The 20,000-nt window shown below is 42.6% G+C and overlaps 1 protein-coding gene across 2 annotated transcripts in view; it reads right to left on the bottom strand.

The window, feature by feature from the left end:
* Positions 1-20,000, bottom strand: part of cnnm2b (cyclin and CBS domain divalent metal cation transport mediator 2b) — a 183,811-nt gene that overhangs the window by 24,100 nt on the left and 139,711 nt on the right. For both annotated transcript variants that reach the window (XM_054734815.2, XM_070552014.1), the window contains exon 2: positions 1,304-1,447. In XM_054734815.2, the coding sequence (XP_054590790.2) occupies positions 1,304-1,447 (144 nt within the window). The remainder of the gene's footprint in view (positions 1-1,303; positions 1,448-20,000) is intronic.

The following is a 20,000-nucleotide window of genomic DNA, read 5'->3' as shown; positions in this document are numbered from 1 at the left end:
GGTTAGTTAACCCTCGGGTGGGTTAACTAACCCTTACCCTCAGGTGGGTTAGTTAGTCCTAACCCTCGGATGGGTTATTTAGCCCTAACCCTCAGGTGCGTTAGTTAGCCCTAACCCTCAGGTGGGTTAGTTAGTCCTAAACCTCAGGTGGGTTAGTTAACCCTCGGGTGGGTTAACTAACCCTTACCCTCAGGTGGGTTAGTTAGTCCTAACCCTCAGGTGGGTTAGTTAACCCTCGGGTGGGTTAACTAACCCTTACCCTCAGGTGGGTTAGTTAGTCCTAACCCTCGGGTGGGTTAGTTAACCCTAACCCTCAGGTGGGTTAGTTAGTCTTAACCCTCGGGTGGGTTAGTTAGCCCTAACCCTCGGGTGGGTTATTTAGCCCTAACCCTCAGGTGCGTTAGTTAGCCCTAACCCTCGGGTGGGTTAGTTAACCCTAACCCTCAGGTGGGTTAGTTAGTCCTAACCCTCGGGTGGGTTAGTTAACCCTAACCCTCAGGTGGGTTAGTTAGTCCTAACCCTCGGGTGGGTTAGTTAGCCCTAATCCTCGTGTGGGTTAGTTAGTCCTAACCCTCGGGTGGGTTAGTTAACCCTAACCCTCAGGTGGGTTAGTTAGTCCTAACCCTCGGGTGGGTTAGTTAACCCTAACCCTCAGGTGGGTTAGTTAGTCCTAACCCTCGGGTGGGTTAGTTAACCCTAACCCTCAGGTGGGTTAGTTAGTCCTAACCCTCGGGTGGGTTAGTTAGCCCTAATCCTCGTGTGGGTTAGTTAGCCCTAACCCTCAGGTGCGTTAGTTAGCCCTAACCCTCAGGTGGGTTAGTTAGTCCTAAACCTCAGGTGGGTTAGTTAACCCTCGGGTGGGTTAGCTAACCCTCGGGTGGGTTAGCTAACCCTTACCCTCAGGTGGGTTAGTTAGTCCTAACCCTAACCCATCTAAACACAAGCTCTTTCTGAAATGAGGGTTTCCTTATTCCTTGGATAATGATGATACTGGAGGGAACGGGAACGTCGAGCCTGATTCCCACTCACTAAGGATCTGTTTATTTTTGGTGTTTACATTTTTATTTATACACTTGACTGTGTTTTGCTCCCAGCCCCAACCTCCTGCTGTCTGTAGGAAACGGTGCGTGATGCCAAACATCACTGGCAGGTTTTTTAGAAGTGAGCTTAACCAAGAAGCTGAATTTGTCCCATGATGACACGTCATGGTTCAGAAGGAGACATCTGCATGAGCTTCAGCTCTACCTTCACAGATCAGGATTAATTCTTCTAAATGAGACACTTCAGTAACCAGACAACTTACTGTACAAGTCCGTCTCGTCCAGGATCTCTGACTTTATTATTTCTTCTATCACGTCCTCCAGGGTGACGATTCCCAGAACCTCGTAGAAAGGATCTCCCTCACCTTCGTTGTTCACCCTCTGAACTATGGCCAGGTGGGATTTTCCTGACAAGACACACAGGTTACAGTTATAGAGCGAAGTCCCAGGGGTCCAAACAGGAGGAGACAAACCCTAACCCAACCTGATAAATACTGTATAGTAGTATTATTGTCCCCCAGGAGTCCAAATCAGCTGTTAGGTGCCTACCCTGACCCTAACCCACAGACAATCCTAGATTTCATCATCTCCGCCCCCCGGCACTTCTCTGCCTCCACATCTGTGTTCCCAGGACCCTCCTGTGTGCCGTACCATCTAAAATAAATACAAGAGAAACAAACTGCCGTGGATGCAGAGAACAGTGTCAGCCAAAACACCAAACAAATTCTTTGCTTTTCTCAGCTTGTGATCATTTAAAAGGAATTTTCCAGAGGCCCGGGCTAATATTAGCCTCAGCAAAATGAAGTTTCCATTCTGCCCCGGCGATATTCTCACTGAGCAGGAGGACCAGACAAACCTCCTCTGTGAGGTCAGATTGTCTCAGGAGGGGCCGTTTACATGCAGATACACCTGGATGCATAAAACCCCACGGAGGATGCCAGTGTGCACGTGTGCATGCACGTGTTTCAGTGCGGGTGTATTTCTAGAGACAGGTACGATGCTGAGCTCTGAGGATGTTTGGCCACTTTAATGCAGCAAATAAAATAAGGTATAAAACAGGAATTTAATATAAAGATAATTATTCTGCTGTTCCGATGTTTTTGGGATGGGTGTGTGTGTGTGTGTGTGTGTGTGTGTGTGGGGGGGGGGTTAGAAAGCCCACAAAAATGTCCTTTTCTTTAAAAAGGTAAAAATGATTCTATTTTCACCTGCTCACGACTTTAATGAGGAGAACACGTACTCGGTGTTCTGTAGAAACTAAACTGAACATCTTTGCAGATACGAGACATTAGAAGGTTTTCGTGCGTTTGTCTAGATTAAATCATCAAATTCCCAGATTAGATGGATTTTTTCTAGTTTCTCGGTCTTTGAAAAATACTTTTTTGGTCCAATTCAATTCAATTCAATTCAACTTTATTTATAAAGCACCAGATCAGGACCAGAGTCGTCTCAAGGACCTCCACACAGTAACTAGTACTGGTCAGGTCATTAAGCCAATCAGTAACAAGTTTCCTATACAAGGAACCCAGCAGGATGCATCGAGTCACTGACTAGTGTCAGAGTCTTTACAGCAATCCTCATACTAAGCAAGCATGCAGCGACAGTGGAGATGAAAACTAGAGCCCTGCACTGAAGCCCTAGGCCCTCGGGTCGGCCCGGCCTGACGGCCCTAGGGCCGGGCTTCGGGCCAGCGACTGTGTAATTACCTCGGACACGGGCCGGGCCGGGCGCCTTTATTTTTAATTGAATTCATTAAAAAAAATTGAAACACAAACGCAGCAGTAGAGCCCTGCTGAGACTGTTTTCTTCATCCCGCTCCTGCTCCCGCTGAATTTCTGACAATTACCGCCTGCAACTGCAACGTGTGTGTTACACTCCCGGCCGCAACTGCAGCATGTATGTCTACTCCCGCCCGCAACCGCAAAACTCTGAGAAATTATTACCTCACAATAAAAGAGATGTATTGAGTTTGCGTCCTCTCTGGTCCTGGAGAAAACATGTCACAACCCGCGGCTCTTCCATCCATCTGATGCGGCTCTCTGTGCTTGTAAATTAATGAATGGATATTTAAATAAAATGCTTTATATTTCACTGAATTAATTTTGTATCTGTAAGTCAATTCTATGTAAAGATTGTCTGCGTGAACCTGAACAGGTCCAACCCAGTCTTACTGTGAGACCGGGTTGACGGGTCACGCTTGTGCGTAATCATATGCGCTTCCTGGGCTGAAGAGATTCTGGGATTCTCCTCCTGGATGTGTCGCCACATTGGAGACAGGAACAAGCACTATTCAGCCAAAGTTTCATAATCAAGGAACATTTTCTAAGTGACAAGTCTCTCTGAGAGACAGGGTTTGGAAAACACTCGCTTCAGTGGGAGGAACCTTCCCGCATGCGCTCTGGTTCTGCGATGCGCTCCAAACCAATCTCCACAACTTCAGCTCGCTGTGCACATATGTGCTGACAGCGAGCTGTGCTGAGCAGCTCAGATGTTCAGATGGGAATCTTTTCTTGAGTGATTTAGCAACATCTGCGATGTGTGTAACGAATAAAATGTCAGTTCGTCTGCATGCGTCGGAATAATTCTTTCTATTCTTTCTCCGTCAAAATAAACGGCCAAATACGGGAACTATCCGGTCAACACAAGCCCTGCTTTTGACTGTTCTGTTTTCTTGTGAAAATTGTTGGAAAGAGATAAAATTTAACTTGATTACCACCAGAGCCTGTGCGCCGTCATCTCCGTGATGGTAAATGAGGGAAAAACAAATTGATCGGATCCTGCACGTCTTTTGACACATTGGTCAGGATTGACGCCCTTTGTTTTCATTTAGTTGGTTAAAAAAAAAGTCGGGCTCAGGCTCGGGCTGGGCCAGAGAATCCTGAAAACCTTTTCGGGCGGGGTCGGGCTGGGGCTCCACCCCCTCGGGCTGGGCCGGACACGGGCTCAGATTTTAGGCCCGTGCAGGGCTCTAATGAAAACTCCCTTTTAACAGGAAGAAACCTCCAGTATAAGCAGCCATCCACCACGACTCTTTCAGCCAAAAGCGCGAGTCCCTATCTTCAGTAATGTTCTGCTGTGTTTAGTTTTATGAATGCTTGCACAAGTCTGCTTTAGTAAAAATCTGTGGGTTTGCGGTCTGGGAAACTAGGAAACTAAAATAAAAGTAAAGATGGTTTTGAAACGACACATACTTTGTACTGAACCGTTAACATTTTAAAATAGTTTCCCTTCATTTCCATTTTGTGTTAAATAATAAGAAAATTGTTTCCTTTTCCAGGGTTTTACACGACCGCGAACAAAATCACTCCAAGGACCGCTAATAGCCCACCAGCCTCACATTGGTCACCAAAGCTTTTGATGAACTGGTTTTATGTGCGTGGTTACAAAATGCAAGCAATGATGACTTTAAAAAAAGAAAATATAAAGTAAAAGGAACCCGTAAGCTTTCTAATACTAGAGTTTCACCGTCCATTTTCCACCAGTGGCTAATGCAGGAAAAAGGGTAGAAAACTGGTTTCATGTTCAGCCGGCCTCACAGTGGCCGATTATAATTCAAAAATCTAGAATTAAGAACCTGTCTGACAACATGAGTTAGGCTAAAAGATCTCAAAAAGCAACACGTCATCAAAAGGACCCAGAGCCAGCTTTAAACCGCTGCAGGCCTCTGTGGTCAGAATGGTGTTGTCTTGTTATACCTGGTGTGAAACGAACATTAAAGCAACATCAAATCAGAGCCAGACACGGAGGTGGAGATTTGATGGTCTGGGGCTGCTTCTCAGCTTCAGGGCCTGGACCACATGCTGTAACTGATGAAACCATGAACTCCGGTCTGCAGAAAGCTCTGAAGGAGAAACCTGCATCTCAGGTTCTCGAATATTCATAAATATTATGGTCGTGTGAACTAAGACAGAAAAAAAAACTTCTTGGATCTAATGCCCAAGATGTAAAATGTGCTCCATTTGTCCTTCCTTCAAAGCCAAACGTCCACCAAAAAAAGACTTGTGTCTGCACTGAGCTCTATGACGAGTCTGTTGGAGTCTTCATTCTGACACAAAGTGTTTACCTGCCAGGTGAGAACAAGGAACTGGAGATCATTAGTCAGCACAAATGTTTGAGCTATCAGCGTAAACCCACAGAACCCAAGATTAGGTCCTGATTCAGCGTGTGGGAGCCGTAAATGTCCTCCTCTACATTTAATCTCCTGGAAGTTCTTAAAAAGAAACAAAACGTGTCCGATCCCAGGACAGGAGGTGATGCTTTGCTGCCTTTTCCTGGAAGCAGAGTCAGATTATATCATTCTCTGGGACAGAATATTATTAAGAAAACATTTTGTGTATAATCATCCTGCTGATGGAGTCTGTGAAATGCCACTTTACGTTTCGGCTCGTGGGACAGATGCTAACGAAAACACGGCTAAACTTTGCATAAACATGCTTTCTCTGTCGTTTTTGCAGACTGTCTTCCCGTTAGGTTGGATCCTGTCTGTGTTGTTCTTTTTTTTAAACCTTCGCTGCTTCTGCTGAAGCCCCAAAAACATGAAGCGAGTCAGCGTCAAGCCAGCTCCGCTGTTCAGTAGATCCAGACGATGGAGATAAGATCAGTCCTCGACTTTATCAGCCGACTTACGTAATGGTCAGAGGTCAGGTGTGGTCATGTTCCAGACAGGTGAAGTTTGAGCTGCAAAGGTTCCCATTGGTCGTCTTTTGATAACAGGTGGAAACACAGTGTTCTAGCAGAGAAAATACTAAACCACTATGGTGCTCGGCTGGTTTATGTCATTAAGCTTGAATTTTGTGTCGTGACAATATCAGAACTAAAGTGGGAGAGTTTTGCAGCAGATTTGTTTGAAATAAAGTTTTCTGTGATTTCTGAGTTTTTAGAAGTTTTCCCTTCTTTTATGTAAGCTAGGAACGCGGAGCCAGGTCATCAAATGCTTTGTTGTAAAACGTTGGTGAGCAACGTGAAGATCGGGGGCTGGGAACCTTCTACAGCTGGATGAAGATCCTCATATGTGCCCCAGACAAGCTGGTTCCCAAAGTCAGAGACTCTCTTGGTCAGCTTGCTTCTTACACCAAACCTTCCGTCAGGAATCTTGGCGTGACCTTTGACCCAGCTCTCACCCTGCATTCTCATGTCAGTTCTCTTGTTGGTTCTTCCTTCTTCCATCTCAGGAACATTGCTAAGCGGAGTCCCATTCTGTCCCGCTCTGAACTTGAGACAGTTCTCCACACCTTCATCTCCTCACGCTTAGACTACTGTAACTCTCTTTTCACGTGTCTGAGCAGAACCTCCCTGAACCGTCTACAGGTGGTTCCGAATGCCTGTGCTCGGCTTCTGACCAAGTCCTCCAAACACACCCACATCACCCCGCTTCTCCTCCAGCTTCACTGGCTGCCAGTCAACTTCAGGTTCATTTCAAGATCCTAGTTCTGGTCTATAGGGCCTTACATGGACCATTTTTGAAAATCTTTTTTACATTTGAATTTTTTTGTTTTTGTGAAGCGCCTCATGGCTTTTAGCCCCTGGAGTAAGTTTGTTTCCCCCTAATGTGCAGACCAAGAATGCTAGAAACCCCCCAGACCAAAGGCGTTTCTCAATGTCAAGGCTCCTTGCCTTGCAAGGCGATGTCTTGCAAGGCAAGGAGCCTTGTTTATGAGGACACTGTCCTTCCTTGGTCAAAGAAAACGGTTAAATGGAACAGACTTGCATCGCGTGACCGCAGCTCCTACGGTGGTATGTCACGTGACACGTGAGGGATAGTTATATTTTATACGTACAAACTTTTTTACTTTTTAAATTGTGTTAATATCGGTTGAATTAAATATGTGAGTGAGTTAGAACCTGCTAGCCACCAAAGCTAAGCAACAGCTTTGGATATAGAACATTTGAGACATCAGCCCGATAGCTACAACTAGCTGACTTACATTTAAACTGGAAATTTGCCCCGAAGTCGCTGCTGGCTCCTGGTCCACCATCCTTTAGAAAATATGGCACTGTGTTCTTGGTTCTTCTTAGCTTCTTGGGTTAGCAAAGTTAGCTAGTAGCTACATTGGTTCATTGGTTCCAACTGTAACAGCACCCCCACCTCCAGCTGCACCTCTTGGATTGTCTGGGCGTGACGAGACATGTGACAAGGTCAAAAGGTGGTGGTGGGAACCTCTCATTTGGAAATGAAGTTTATGTTTATGTGTTTAGCAGACGCTTTTGTCCAAAGCGACTTACAAGTGATAATCGGCAAAGTCTTATAATTCGAGCCTACGGACACGGATTGTCCAGTATAAATGTCGATGGTAGAACATGAACATTGGAACACGCCTTGGAGGCTCCTGATGACGTATCATCTAGGCAACCGGGGCGGGACAAAGACATCAAGTCGAGGTTCGTTGACATTGAGAAACACCCCAAGAATGGTATAACAACATGAGTGGCAGTCAGGCGCACCTGTGCATTGTTCATGCTGTCATCAGCCCCTTGATACGCCACACCTGTGAGGTGGGTGGATTATCTTGGTAAAGGAAAAGGGCTCACTAACACACATGCAGATAGATTTCAGAATGATTTCTGAGTCATGGCTGTTGTTTGAGTTCAGCTGATGAAAAATGGGAGCAAAAACAAAAGTGTTGCGTTTATGTTTTTGTTCAGCGTAAAAAACAGAGAGACAATAAACCAGACACAACAACTTGCTAAAGCGTTAGCATCGCATGGGTGACACTGATGTTTAATATGCAACTCATCAGCATACTGACATCATCAGTGTCAGTAAGGGATGTGTGCGGGGCTCTGAGCAGTCAGACTCAACTCCATTTGGAAAAGGAGGCAGAAATTCTGGCTAAATAAAAGCGTTCCAGCTCACAAAGCGGCAACTCACCAAACACACAAACCTCAGTCACATGAATATCGTCTTATCTCGGCATGGTATTCACTTCCTGCATTCTTCATCCTGAGGGCAGCTTTGGGGCTAGACATGCAGGAAAGACACTCACAGCTGTAGCTTATGTAGCTTAACACAGCACCAAGGTCGTGACTCATAAACAACAACAAAACACAGAAAACTAATGAAACCAGGACATGAATTAGTTACTGCCCTCCACCAGCTGGGGATGGAATTAGCAACATTATGCAAAAGCATCAAGGAACAGGTTCATCTCCTTCTTTATCTTGGGTTATGGATTGGAACCTTCTTCTGTAAAGTTGATTGACAGTTATCTATGTGATTGAGAGTATACAGTTTATTTTAATGGCAGCTACTATGAGACTGAAATGATGTGTTGTGGAGTGCCCCAAGGTAGTTGTTTAGGGCCTTTGTTGTTTTCCATTTTTATGAATGACTTGCCTATGGTGTTGGATCGTGCCACAATGGCAATTTATGCAGATGATATTACATTATACGCACCAGTGAAAACAGTATTACAACTTAATACTGTTCTAAAAGAGGAAATAGAATCTGTTAATAGATGGATCACAGCAAACACTTTGATAATAAACACAAATAAGACAAAATGTATGGTCATAGGATCTAGACACTTATAAAAACAAATCCACTCTTAAGCTTGACCTTAGATGGTACTATTATTGAACAGGTGGATGAGTTTAAGTTATTGGGTGTTATTGTTGATAATAAACTATCCTGGGTGAATCAGATTAACTACCTGTTGAAAAAATTGGGAAGAAGTATGGTATTATCAGACGTTGTAGGAAATTAATTCCATTTCACTTAATTAAGAAACTAGTTCAGTCACTGGTGCTTTCACATTTAGATTATGCCTCTGTGGTTTGGTCCAACACCAATGAAAATTGTCTAGACAAGTTACAAATTGCACAAAACAAGGCAGTGTGCATGGTATTGGGGAGTCCGTACAGAACCAGTGTAAATCTGTTATACAATAAGTTGTCCTGGCTAAAAGTAAGAGAGAGATGGGAGTTTTCATTAACAATGTTTATTAGAAATATTACGACAAAAACTCCAAATGCAATTAATTCCACCATGTCTTTTTTCCCGGATAAACATTATTATGCCACAAGACAAAGTATGCATGGACGATGTGTGTTACCTGCATGCAGAACAAATCAAATGCAGAAAACTGGTCTATCGTGCAATGGTGCTAAGGAATGCTCTACCAGGATTTCTGTTGAGGGAAATTGATAAAAAATGTTTTCAGAAAAACTCCAAATATTTTTATTTTCCCAAAGATAATGTCAAGCTAAACATCTTCTGAAGTGAGCTGTATTTCAAATCTTAAGAATGTATTTTGTTATGTTTGGGCTTTTGAGAATTGAATTGTGATTTTTCTACACTGCAATATTATGTTGAAATTAGTTGTGTGTGTGTGTGTGTGTGTGTGTGTGTGTGTGTGTGTGTGTGTGTGTGTGTGTTTGGTCATGCATGAATGATGTGCACTAGGGCTACACAATATATCGAAAAATTATCGTCATCGGGATAACAGGACGTGCGATAGGCCTATCACAAAGCACGTCAAAAACAGCGATAAATGTTTGGTTCATCATTTCCATCCGTGTCATACATCAACTTTTTGTAAACCAGCTCTGTTTTTTACGCGAAATTACTATTTGACCAATCAAATGTAGCCCTTCTGACATGCGGCGAATCCGAAGGGTCCGTTTGCGTAATACGCCCGCCTCCTACGTAGACCCTTAGGATGGAAAACAAAACCCGAACTGAGTTAGCGGCGCCGTTCCATTGTTCGTCATGCTAGCTCAGAGCAACGAACGCACTTTGTGCTGAGGTTTATGGAATCAGCGCTGCTTTCAAACGTGAGTCCGCTCTGTGTTGTTAATCATTTTTACCGGGCTGACTCCGACATGTGCCGGTGAACCAACCCACCTTCATGTCCCTAGTGTTCCACCGGGTGGTGATGTTAGCCCCAGGCTCCGGTTAGCTTCCAGCTAAAAGGCTACAGCACTCTCCTACCAGTCCCACCCTGCTAAAGAGGGCCTGGAAATGTTCCCCCACACATCAAAGTGATTTTTCCTTTATGAGCTTTTATAACCTTGTTAATCAGGATAGTTGATTTGCTGCTGCACATAAACTGTCAGTCAGAAGCTCTGCTAGCCGGTTATCTTAGAGGAGCTAGTTCAATTTGTTAGCTTGTTATCAGAATCATAGTTGCAGTTTCATCATCTGAGCTGCTTTTTAAGATCTAGGTAATCTTGTTCAATTTGGGGTTAAAAACCAAACGTTTTCACATATTTTCCATGTAGTTTTTTGCCAGTTCCTCTTCTGAAAGGTAGACAATTGTTTTTCTCTTTCCCTCAGAAAATCTTAATATTCTCCTAGTTTGGCCCAGCACAGTTCACTTCCCAATTACAGCAACAGCCTTATATCATAATCACATAAGTGGAGAAAATGTTCAGTAGCAATGAGAGAATTTGCTGTTGCATTTAAGTGATGTTAACTATTATTTAACATTTAAACTTATTTTCTGATTTTTTTTTATTTATTCAAAAAACCCTGGTAAAGGATGTTTTTCTGTATTTGGAGCGTCAGAAAAAGTTTTATGGTGGTGGTGATGTTTTAAAGTCACTGAGAAACTGCATGCATGCAGTTTGTTGTTTTGCTGCTAATACAGTAGCAGGTGCAGCTGCATGTTTTACAATAAAAATGTTATGTTGTAATGGAATTCATGCATTGGTTTTTGTTTGCTTCGAACCCAGAGCAGACGTCACACGCCAGACGACATCAACACTGCATACTTTATTATTTGTTCATTTATCGCAAGTAATATCGATATCGCAATATTAAGCACTGTTATCGAATATCGCAGGTTTACCTAATATCGTGCAGCCCTAATGTGCACAATATGTGTATATATATAAAATGTAATGACTGTATGAGATGAGACCCCAGGAAGAATAGCAGCTGTATGTCAGCAGCTAATGGGGATCTTAATAAACAAACAAACAAACAAACAAACAAACTTGATCTCCTGTTTCTGGAATTTTGAGCTTGTTCATAAAATGTGTGCATCAATATTTCCCTCAAAATTGTCATAGTTGTTGCAGAGTTCTGGGACTTGTCTTCAGCCCTTCTCAAGATTGTTTCAATGAGTCAGTGAGAGAAATACAGGAGGGTTTGGAGACCAAACATCCCTCCTCAGCTCCCTCTGGGGATCCAACGGCTCCCCCAGGTCCAGAGAGGGTCTACAATCCCTCCACTGAGTTCTGGGTCTTCCCAGAGATCTCCACCCAACGGAACGACCGACTCAACCCCTGAAGAGCAAAGGAGCAGCAGGTGTTCTCTGAGCTCCTAACATCTCCAAATGTTTGGCCACCCTACCTGGGAAGCTCCTTCTGGCTGTTTGTGTCCAGGACCTCGTTCTTTCAGTTAGGACCATCATCTCATGGCCTTGTGAAGGTTTGGGTGTAGACAGGCAGATGTTTCATACGTGACCCATGAAGCCTGAATATCTTGACAGAATGACGTATGTAAAAATGATCCCGGCTGAACATTTTCTTGCAGTTTTGCAGTTGCAGCCCAGTGAGTGTGCTGCCCAACCCTGCTTCAGAAACGCTCAGGTGTTTCTGTTTTCTATTTACAACTAAAGCAGCAAGAAAACCCGACTTGATCAAATGACTAGAAGGTACCAGATGAGGAAACGGTGCCACTCACGTCCCCTCACAGGTTCAGATCCACATTCCCACACAGATAATTCACACGGTGAACACAAATGTGGGAAATAACTGAAAAATCCTGCTTGTTATTTCCAAAAATGATTTATAAGACAAAGACAAGCTGGTTGATCGTAGCTGCTGTTGGGGAGTTGGGATTAGCGAAGGCCGACTGGGGCTTTGAACTTGTCAGGAGCCTCGGGGGAAGCATGTCCACGTGAAGAGCGGCCTTCTAGGGTCCAACAACCCACCACTGCTGCCTGACATCTGGGCTGTCTAACTGGCCTGAGGCTGAATGCATGCTGGGTAGTCCAGCAGACACACAGCAGGGCCAGGGGTCAGCTCGTTTCAGTTTCATCAGATAAGGAGCCGCGTAAAAACGAACATATTAGTCATTTCTGACAGTAAAAGTTATGTCATGAGTTCTGTAAATAGCAGCTTGGGTGGAAAGAGGATCACAATGTTTTCCTTTCATGTCCCAACAGGAAGTGTGTGTGATCTGTGAGGAGAGTTTAGCTGTTGGTTAAAACACTTCTGATGTCACCCAAAATGTCCATCAACAGATCTAAAGGTCAACAATAAATGATCGTATCATTCAGCAGATTCATAAAAACTAAAACTTTTTTATTCATTTACTTTCTTCAGTCATCAAAGTAACTCATGTAGGCAGAAGCATAGATACCCATCTGTATGTGTGTATAAGTACACACACATCCACACACAAACTTTTAATGACCTACGTACTTTTGTACTCCCTCAGAGGAACTATGAACACGTGTCAACCATATACAGAACCAGCACCGTTATGGAAAACCCTTCAAAGGTATGTTAACTGAATTCAACAGTTTCTGTAAACGAGTCACAAAGAACTGCTGCTGCCGAGGACGCAACGCTAAAAGTTTGTTTGTTGTGTTTCCTCTTGGACCTGGATGGAATCGGCTCAGGCACTAACCACAAGCAGCTCGGTATCTGACTGACTGAGTTATGGACGTTCTGGTGTTTGTGGAGGCTGGTTAGCTTTGGCGGTCATCCTGACACGACTCTAAAAGTTAATCAGTTGTAGATGCACATGATAAACCATAAAGGACCTGCACTTGTGAAGCTTTCTGAGTCAGAGGACTCATGACTTACACTACAGTCAATCTTTCACAGGCTGGTGGTGATGAGCTGCACTGTAGCCACAGCTAAAGCCACCACCGGTCCCTCCAACCACAGCCGCAGGGAAGGAGGGTGACGAGTCTTGCTCAGACAAACGACTGGCAACCCACCAGTGATAGGGCAAACTCCTAACCCTGAACCACCATCGCCGATGTCCTTCTGAGACTCTCACGCCTCCTGTTGTTTATGGGATGTTTAGCAAAACACAAACATGTACGCAGACACAGGCATAAACATTAAAACCAGTCCTTTTAACTTTCAGACCATCCATCCACCCATCATCCATCCATCCATCTATCATCCATCCATCCATCTATCATCCATCCACCTATCATCCATCCATCCATCTATCATCCATCCACCAATCATCCATCCACCTATCATCCATCTATAATCCATCCATCCATCTACCTATCATCCATCCATCTATCATTCATCCATCCATCCACCTATCATCCATCTACCAATCATCCATCCACCTATCATCAATCCATCCATCTACCTATTATCCATCCATTTACCAATCATCCATCCACCTATCATCAATCCATCCATCTATCTATTATCCACCAATCATCCATCCATCTATAATCCATCCATCCATCCATCCATCCACCTATCATCCATCCATCCATCCATCCATCCACCAATCATCCATCCATCTATCATCCATCCATCCACCTATCATCCATCCATCCATCCATCCACCAATCATCCATCCATCCATCTACCTATCATCCATCCACCTATCATCCATCCATCTATAATCCATCCATCCATCCACCTATCATCCATCCATCCATCCACCAATCATCCATCCATCCATCCACCAATCATCCATCCATCTATCATCCATCCATCCATCCATCCACCTATCATCCATCCATCCATCCATCCATCCACCAATCATCCATCCATCTATCATCCATCCATCCATCCATCCACCTATCATCCATCCATCCATCTATCCATCCACCAATCATCCATCCATCTATCATCTATCCATCCATATATCCATCCACCTATCATCCATCTGTCATCCATCCATCCACCAATACTCCATCCATCCATCCATCTATCCATCCACCAATCATCCATCCATCTATCATCCATCCACCAATCATCCATCCATCCACCAATCATCCATCCATCTATCATCTATCCATCCATATATCCATCCACCTATCATCCATCTGTCATCCATCCATCCACCAATACTCCATCCATCCATCCATCTATCCATCCACCAATCATCCATCCATCCATCTATCCATCCACCAATCATCCATCCATCTATCATCCATCCACCAATCATCCATCCATCCACCAATCAACCATCCATCCATCCACCAATCATCCATCTATCCACCTATCATCCATCCATCCATCTATCATCCATCCATCCATCCACCTATCATCCATCCATCCATCCATCAATCATCCATCCATCCATCCATCCATCCATCCACCAATCGTCCATCCATCTATCATCCATCCATCCAAACATACATCCATTCATCCATCCACCAATCATCCATCCATCCATCCATCACCCATCCATCCACCTATCATCCATCCTTCCAACCATCCATCCACCAATCATCCATCCATCCATCCATCCATCCATCTATCCATCCACCAATCATCCATCCATCTATCATCCATCCATCCATCCATTCATCCACCAATCATCCATCCATCCACCAATCAACCATCCATCCATCCACCAATCATCCATCTATCCACCTATCATCCATCCATCCATCTATCATCCATCCATCCATCCATCCACCTATCATCCATCCATCCATCCATCCATCAATCATCCATCCATCCATCCATCCACCTATCATCCATCCATCCATCCATCACCAATCGTCCATCCATCTATCATCCATCCATCCAAACATACATCCATCCATCCATCCATTCATCATCCATCCACCAATCATCCATCCATCCATCATCCATCATCCATCCATCCACCTATCATCCATCCATCCACCTATCATCCATCCATCCACCTATCATCCATCCATCCATCCATCCATCCACCAATCATCCATCCATCCATCCGTCCGTCTGTCCCTCCATCCATCCATCCATCTCCTGCAGCCTGAGAACCTTTATTCAGACCTTTGGGGACTGGGCCGTGTGCTCTTTTCCACCATTCCCAGCTTTTTAATGGAATGTAGCTTTGTCATATTTTTCCATAGCACAATTTTGACCCTATAAATAGACACGTAAGGCTCAGAGAGTCGGGGTGGGAGTATGAGGGTCAGTATCTGTTGTGGACACTCATCACTAACCCCCCGCTTTAATCTCCTCCCACTTTTCCAAATATTCAAGCACTGACAAATATAGAGCAATGGGAACCCGGGGAATGATCTCTTTTCCAAATCTATCCCCGTTGACAAACCCAGTAAACTTTCCATCTATTCTGACCCATTTTTCCACATGACATGAATAAAACCTTCACCCTGATGCTGGTAACATGCTGACTATTTACAGTCTGTTACTTTTAATAAATGAGCGAGTGCACCACGCAGTGGCATAAGTCCTGTGGCTGGAGATGGATTATTTAGAGGCATGTCTGTATGTTTGTGTGTAACTTTATCCACAACTATTATAGAACATACTGATTATTTCAAATCCCAGAATTACTCATGACATTCAGATAAATAAGGAAATCCATAATCAGTCCTGTGATTGGTCAGAAAGCTGCTGCAAAAGCTCAAAAACCTCCATTTGAACACATTTTCCACGCCACTACTGATCTTATGAGGGTGACAGAAACTTTACTGACACTTAAACCCAAAGACGGCAACCATGAAGGGGTGAAAGTAGAGGTGACAGGTAGGAAAATGTCTGGAGAATATCTGAGCTGTTAAAATAATGCAGTCAAATAAAAATCTGAGATGATTTGGCATTCTAAAATACATTTTTTAACGGGTACAAAACAAACATTGATCCAGGCAAAACGAGCAGAAAAAGGAAGAGGTGACACTTTGTCCCTGCTGACGACTTCTTCTTTTCTTTGTGCATTTTACAAAAAACATTTACCTGTCTTTTCATTAAATCCTATTGGAGCCGCTATAGCGAATCTTCAGAACAAGCTAGGTTTTAAACGCAAACATGGTCACAGAACACCCCCCCCCCTCCCCCCAGGTATCTTCCCTGGTATGCTTCTGATGGAACCAGCGATGCCAGAGGAAACCAGATGGTGCTAAACACCAGTCGCTGTTTTCTAGGTTCAAACAACTTCTGTTGTCTGTGACTAGATGGTGATTTTCTTTTTGGACTCTGGTAGTTTGTCCTAAAGCTGAAGCGGTAGCAGTCGGCTGTTTCTCCTCCTCTGATGTTAATGAGCGGAGAATCTCTCACACCAGTGGTGTTCTGGTGCTGAAAACATGAGTCTGTGATGAGTGGAGGACCCAGGGAAGTGTGGCGGTTCGGTGAGACCGACAACCGGATGGTCCAGTGGTTGGTTTGGGTCTGAAACGTGTTTTTGGTGGAGGTTTGTAGACAAGCGTGAGAGAACCTCTTTATTGCTTATTTTTTGTATCTCCACAACATATTTATTTTTATATCTATACTATGTTAGAATGTCTCATGTTAGAGTTTTGTCATGAGAACATTGAGATACCTCACATACTGATGGCATCTAAAAATGAACTTTTTTTTCAAAATAAAGAATAATTTTAATCACAATTGAAACATACAATCCTAGAAAAACCTCCTCCAATCAATGTGCACGTCCTGTTCTCACTGACTGGATAGAAATCCTTCCATCAAACTGTGTGTGCGTTCGTGTGTGCACGCACACACACGAGTGTGTTGTGAACTGGTGTTGTGGTTTTGCACTGATGTAACCATCTTTACGCTGACAAAAATGTAACTAAGTAATTGTTACTTTGAGTACATTTTATTTATGATACATTTTACTTTTACTTGAGTAGAAATTTAGGCAAGTACTTTTACTTGTACTTGAGTAAAAAATTATCTAAGTACTGCTACTCGTACTTAAGTAGGACATTTTAGTACTCTTTCCACCTCTGCTTGTGCTTTATAAAAAAAAAAAGCTTTGACAAACTAGAACTGCTTATTTCTCAGCGTTAAATGAGGAGAATAAGAATAATCCTAAATGTCTTGTCATTACAGTTGCCAAACTTACACAGAATCATAGCTCTGAACCATCTATTCCCTTAGCCCTCAGCAGCAACGTCTTTATGGGATTTTTTACAAGTAAAATTAATTCTATTAGAAACAAAATCTTTAGTATCCTCTTCTTCCTCAGTAAGTGAGGCAGCATCAGAGGTAAATGTAGAACCTCATCTGTGTTTGAACCGTTTTGATCCAGTTGAGCTTTCAGAGTCATCAAAAATATTAGCTTCATCTAAACCTTCAACTTGCATTTTAGATCCAATCCCAACCAAATGATTTAAGATGCATTTCCTCTGGTTACTGCCCCCATTCTAGATATAATCAATCTATCCTTAGTAAATGGATATGTACCACAGGATTTTAAGTTTGCTGTAATCAAACCTTCACTTAAGAAGCCTTCTTTGGATCCAGATGACCCAATGAATTATAGACCAATATCTAACCTTCCATTTTTATCCAAAGTCTTGGAGAAAATAATGGCCATCCAAGTATGTGAGCATTTAAACACTAATGATCTGTTTGAGAAATTTCAGTCTGGTTTTAGAGAGTATCACAGCACTGAAACTGCATTAGTGAGAGTTACAAATGATATTCTCATGGCCTCAGATAAGAATCTTGTGTCTGTTCTAGTCTTGTTAGATCTCAGTGCTGCCTTTGACACAGTTGATCACAATGTTCTTGTAGAAAGACTTGAACATGTTGTAGGGATCAAAGGAACAGCACTAGGCTGGTTTAAATCCTATCTGTCTGATAGATTTCATTTTGTAAATGTACTTGACAAATCTTCTTCATACTCCAGGGTTACTTGTGGAGTACCACAGGGTTCAGTGCTTGGACCAATTCTTTTAACTATATATATATATGCTCCCAATTGGTAAAATCATTAGACAGCATGGGATAAACTTCCATTGTTATGCTGACGATACTCAGTTATATCTATCCATTAACCCTGATGAACCTAATCAGTTAGGTAGATTACAGGCTTGTCTTGAAGACATAAAAAATTGGATGACTCAAAACTTTTTGCTTTTAAATCAAGACAAGATGGAAGTTCTCATCTTTGGACCAGAAATCCAGAAAAGGAAATCGCTTAGTCAATCACCTGACCTGAATGGCATTACATTAATCTCCTAGAACAAAGTAAGGAACCTTGGTGTTTTCTTCGACCAAGACATGTCATTCAAATCCCAAGTTAAACAGGTTTGTAGGATTTCCTTTTCCACCTTCAGAATATTGCTAACATTAGAAGCATCCTTTCCAGGAGTGATGCTGAAAAACTAGTTCATGCATTTTTTACATCAAGACTGGATTACTGTAATTCATTACTCTCAGGAAGTCCACAGAATGTGGTTAAAAGTCTTCAGCTTGTCCAAAATGCTGCAGCTAGAGTTCTGATGAGAATTAAAAAGAGAGATCATATCTCTCCTGTCTTAGCTTCCCTACATTGGCTACCTGTTAAATTCAGAATAGATTTTAAGATCCTCCTTCTCACATATAAAGCTCTTAATAATCAAGCTCAATCATACATCAGTGACCTGATAGTTCCATATATTCCTAACCAAGCACTTTGCTCTCAGACTGCAGGTTTACTGGTGGTTCCCAAATTATCTAAAATTAGGATGGGAGGCAGATCTTTTAGTTATCAGGCTCCTCTCCTGTGGAACCAACTCCCAGCCTTAGTCTGTGAGGCAGACACCTTGTCTACTTTTAAGACTAGGTTTAAAACATTTTTATTTGATAAGGTCTATGGTTAAAATCTGATGTTAGCCTGGATCTGGACAAGTGGGGGAGTAGAGGGAGGTGGAGTGTACAGTCGGTAAAGACGGCTCTCCCTTGCCCTGCCTCCAACATGCCTCCATCTAAAAGGAGTTACAGTTATCTCTGTAGTTATGCTGCTATAGGCTTAGACTGCTGGAGGATACACTGACCACTTTCCACACTCGACTACTTTCTTCTACAATCTGCTCTTTAACTGTATTATTTCCTGCCATTTCAGCTGTTAACTTTATATTTTCTCTAAGTGTTTTTCTCCCCAGAAGAAGCTACAATGATGTTCTGCTGAGCTGTGGTGGCCTCATGGAGGGGGCCATCGGCTAGCACACTGCTGCTAACCACTTAAACATTCTCCCTCTCCTGACAATAACTTGTTGCTTTCCTTGACGTTGGATGTGCTACTGCTAGTTTACCCGTTTAATTATAGATTCACTAGGATAAATACAATAAAGTTTATCTCTTGCCAAATAGAATATTTACTAAGAAATCACAATGTAACCATAGACACATTGCTTAGTGTGTGTGTGTGTGTGTGTGTGTGTGTGTGTGTGTGTGTGTGTGTGTGTGTGTGTGTGTGTGTGTGTCTGCTCTGTCTTCTCCATCCCCAGTGAGTCGTGGTGGATGGCTGCTTATACTGAGCCAGGATCCTCGGGAGGTTTCTTCCTGTTAAAAGGGAGTTTTCCTCTCCACTGTCGCTTTATGCTTGCTTAGTATGAGGATTGCTGTAAAGTCACTGACTGGATGCAATTTGCTGGGTTCCTTATATAGGAAACATTTTTTCTGATTGGCTTAATGAACTGACCTGGATTGGAATGTTTATTATGTGAAGTGCCTTGAGATGACTCTTGTCGTGATTTGGAGCTATATAAATAAAATTGAATTGAATATACATATATACATATACATATATATATGATACACACACATAATAATACACTTCATGTATACATACATAAACATATGTATATATATGTGTATAATATGTATATTTATATATATGTATGTATATTCAATTCATATGTATGTATTATATATATATATATATATTTATGTGTGTATGTATATGTATATACATATATAGACATATAGACATATATACGTATATTTATATATATATATATATATATATATATATATATATATATACATACAGTCGGATCTATAAATATAGAGACATCGACACAATGCAAACATTTTTGGCTCTATACACCACCACAATGGATATCAAATTAAATGAAC

The sequence above is a fragment of the Nothobranchius furzeri genome, chromosome 6, assembly GCF_043380555.1.
Source record: "Nothobranchius furzeri strain GRZ-AD chromosome 6, NfurGRZ-RIMD1, whole genome shotgun sequence".
NCBI classification, from domain to species: domain Eukaryota; kingdom Metazoa; phylum Chordata; class Actinopteri; order Cyprinodontiformes; family Nothobranchiidae; genus Nothobranchius; species Nothobranchius furzeri.
Note: the sequence above shows the minus strand (reverse complement) of the source record. Positions and strands in the feature narration are given on the sequence as shown.